This window comes from Opisthorchis viverrini (assembly GCF_000715545.1).
Source record: "Opisthorchis viverrini unplaced genomic scaffold opera_v5_227, whole genome shotgun sequence".
In the NCBI taxonomy this organism is placed as follows: domain Eukaryota; kingdom Metazoa; phylum Platyhelminthes; class Trematoda; order Opisthorchiida; family Opisthorchiidae; genus Opisthorchis; species Opisthorchis viverrini.
Genome location: NW_008751884.1, coordinates 256654 through 260350, shown reverse-complemented (window position 1 = coordinate 260350; position 3697 = coordinate 256654). Strand labels below are relative to the sequence as shown.

The 3697-nt window shown below is 44.9% G+C and overlaps 3 protein-coding genes across 3 annotated transcripts in view; 2 read left to right on the top strand and 1 right to left on the bottom strand.

Annotated features, from left to right (window-relative positions):
- Positions 1-243, top strand: part of T265_08604 (hypothetical protein) — a gene marked incomplete at both ends in the record, with an annotated part of 4334 nt that extends 4091 nt beyond the window's left edge. Inside the window, one exon of the mRNA XM_009174459.1 lies at positions 25-243. Coding sequence (XP_009172723.1) covers positions 25-243 — 219 coding nt within the window. The remainder of the gene's footprint in view (positions 1-24) is intronic.
- T265_08605 (hypothetical protein) overlaps positions 1-3697 on the bottom strand; it is a gene marked incomplete at both ends in the record, with an annotated part of 32124 nt that overhangs the window by 10033 nt on the left and 18394 nt on the right. The gene's annotated exons all lie outside the window — the stretch shown is intronic.
- T265_14624 (hypothetical protein) overlaps positions 1854-3697 on the top strand; it is a gene marked incomplete at both ends in the record, with an annotated part of 19550 nt that continues 17706 nt past the window's right edge. Inside the window, 3 exons of the mRNA XM_009174472.1 lie at positions 1854-2129; positions 2166-2260; positions 2306-2424. Of these exons, the coding sequence (XP_009172736.1) occupies positions 1854-2129; positions 2166-2260; positions 2306-2424 (490 nt within the window). The remainder of the gene's footprint in view (positions 2130-2165; positions 2261-2305; positions 2425-3697) is intronic.

The window sequence follows — 3697 nt, the reverse complement described above, 5'->3', positions numbered from 1 at the left end:
ACAATTCAAGGAGAATCACTGGAGATTGTGGAAAACTTTACATACCTCGGTAGTAGTATTAACTCTGACGGAAGTGTGTCTGATGAAGTCAGTACAAAAATCTCAAAGGCTCGAATCACGTTTGCTAATTTGCGTAACTTGTGGCGTCAAAAAGGCATCTCAGTAGATCTTAAGGGTCGTGTGTACCAGGCTGCATTAAGGGCTTTGTTGTATGGGTGCGAGACAACCTCTGCGAACAGATGATGTGGGGCATCTTCAGGTTTTCGAACACCGATGCCTCAGAAGCGTCAGCGTATTAGTAACGAGGTGATTAGAAAACGGGTATTTGGTTGTGCTGCAGGTACTTTAATCTGAGAAAACATCCAGCATCGTCGTTACGGCAATGAAGCATCGATGTTGAACACTGTTGTCATGCTGTCGATGATGATGATGATACCAGCATCGTCGACTTACGTTGCTCCGTCATGTGCTACGCATACCGAAACACCGTATACCGAGATGAGTGTTGATCTCCGTGCGTCCTTCAGGGTGGCGCATAGCATTGACAGCGTATGACTTGACAGAAAGGCTTGAAAGAGATCACGAATAGTTTGGGTGTCGTTGGTTTTGTACGCCTTCCAGGAGGGAGGCCCTGTGACCTTGTCTGTGCTTGGCTGGAGACGTTGCGATAAGTGGTGACTAGCCGATATCAGTGGCTTCAATGTTGTCAGTTGCTTTTCAGATTGTCTGGTTGAGCGGTTGGAGGTGTAGGCGCCTCAGAATGGTTGACATAGGCCAGCATTAGTTCCCCTCCCTCACCTACTCTTCGTTTCACTCTAGGGCATATTATATATATATATATACCTTATGGTTGTATGGTAGTGAAGTATCACTGCCAACGCTGATGTTGCTGTCTTTGGTGATGATAATGATGGAAGAATCAGAAGGGAAAGGAGAACAGTTGCCTGCACCTTGACGTACTCCCCATCGTATGTTAACTCCAGACATATTGTACCCGGACCGTTGGTTTTGTTACTCTTCATACAAGATCCCAGCAATAATGGAAGCATCTAAAGCACCACCTGTTGTCTACTTTGGAAAACTGAGTGCGAGGTTTAGGTGCACTTGAAAGCGCTGTGATTCCACGGGCTGTCGCATAAAATTCCTGCCTCTGTGCCTTCGGGTTTTCCTTAGGGCCTTATCGATGCACCTCCTCTCTTCATAGTTTATACACTGGATGTCCCATCTCCATGTGAGCGCTATTTTTAAACGAGACAGACACTTCGAACTAGTTATACGTCATGCGTCACTGAATTACCCTACCCGCACATACCTTGAGTGCTCTAAACACCTAAAATAAACGGTACTTGGTTAGGATTTCCATGAAGTATATTAGTAAGCGGTCATCTTCATTTTATTAGGGGCACTTTCTTCTGTGTGGTGGAAACTGCCGTTGGTGTGAAATTGTCAGACGCATTACACTGTGCATTCTGATTTCCAAATGTATGGTTCGACACTAAACAGTATCCCGTTGTGAGATGGTCTTGCGGAAGGTTGCCGAATAATCGATTCCGCCATATTATTGACCGATTGAATGTCAAATGGGCCCAAACGGTTGTGCGCGAAAAAACGATCACAGCTGCTTAGTCTATATACCACACACCTGAACTGCGCAGAACTGTTTATATAGTATTGGGTATTGATAACTTTGAAACAATGCACCAACATTCCCGGCATGCTGATGAGTTGCTGTCTGCTTGTATCTGATTGTCTGGTGTTGACGGTGAACAACGGACTTCTCAAACCTTACCCATTCGTGCTCCTTAAGCACTTCCTTAACTCATTCGGTACACAGATTGGATGTATTTGCAGATCCCGCTTGTGCATCTCTTTCAGCTCCACAATATAAACCTGGTCAATCAAACCTGCTCAATCTGCAATCTCCAGTCAATAGCGCCACCGCTCATCTGTCTGAGGAAATGATGCTCCGATCGCTTTATCCTTATGACGGCCCATTTGAAGGGTCTCTGCACTTCGCGGCAAATGAGTCCTTTCTGAAAATTCGCAGTGAAAACGAATATTGGTTTCTGGTTTCTAAGCCGGACGGTACAGTCGGTTGTGTACCCTACAATTACGTGGAGCCTGATAAAGTACCTCGGCGATTCAATCACCTGTTTACTTGACAGGAGCAAAATGAGCAAACAATAGTGAAGTGTGCAAGACTGGCTCTGGCCTCAATTAACCGTAGTTCGTCATTTAAGAACAAGGAAGACATTATCGAGTAATTAATTGTTTTTATCCGACGACAGCGTCCTTTGTCCTTTAGAGTCCTTCGAAAGCTAGTGAAAGATACTAATGATAGTAGTGTTCACCCTACTCCACCTTTGTCAAAGCCCACGGCCACCTCATTCCGGCCATCTCACAAGCCGAGACCTCCAGAACGAGGTAAGTTTATTGTTACAGAATTCTCTGTCTGACGTATTAATGATTATATGCACCAACATAGCGTTCTATTTACATATTTCTGAACTCAACCTCCGGGTGTTTCCAAGGCAATGACCTAGTTGTATAACTGCACTCGCAATGTGACTTCCTTTGGCACTTCACTGCTGATTGTAACCTGTCAGTAACGGAGACCTATTGGATGCTGTTCTATGTAACTACTGTTCTTTTTGCTGCGCTCCTGCGTAGGTGAGGTGTTACGTCAGTTTGTGAAAGCTTTCAACCGCTGATCGAACTCTTGATTCTTTGGTTGTGGAGTGCAGGAACCATAAATCTCGACAGCCGTTGAATCCGTACCCGCTGCTTCGCAAGATCCAATTGATGGTGTGAAACTAGGAATGTTACATGCTGATTGTCGAAACGTTTATGATTCTCCTCTATCCCTGACACCGACTGATCCTGTATAGGCGCAGGGAAATTGTTCCCATACCTTTTGCAATTCAGGTTGCATTCGCGCAAAACGTACTACCTTAGCTGAACGGTCTCACTAAACCTCCGGGTACAAAACGGTGTTACGTAAGCAGAGCTAACAGGGCCATATTCCTTCGACCTGATAATTAGTTCTTTGTGATTCCGTGTGTTTCACTGGGAACCCCTCGGATATTATGATTTGTGGATATTCTTGTCTAGGCATTGGCAACTTGACAGTAACTCAGTCCTCATGCTTCCTTTCAGATGACTAATCAGCTATGCTCTGAAATGGTGTTGCAGCTGAACAGCTATTACTGTTTTGGAGTGCTTATTCTTACCAGTTGCTGGCGTTATTTATCAGGCGGGCATCAGCAAAGATCGCTGCTGGTAATGCTGACCTGTGGGGATTACAGGTCAAACGCTTTTCTGGCACTGTAGGTTATCTAGTAGCAGCTCCATTTGTGCTATTAACTACCCAGTTGTCCCCCAAGACGACAGCGTTTTCTTTTACATGATGGATGCGAGGCCCTGTGACCTTGTCTGTGCTTGGCTGGAGACGTTGCGATAAGTGGTGACTAGCCGATATCAGTGGCTTCAATGTTGTCAGTTGCTTTTCAGATTGTCTGGTTGAGCGGTTGGAGGTGTAGGCGCCTCAGAATGGTTGACATAGGCCAGCATTAGTTCCCCTCCCTCACCTACTCTTCGTTTCACTCTAGGGCATATTATATATATATATATATATATATATATATATATATATTATGTGTGTATGGTAGAGAAGTATCTCTGCCAACGCTGATGTTGC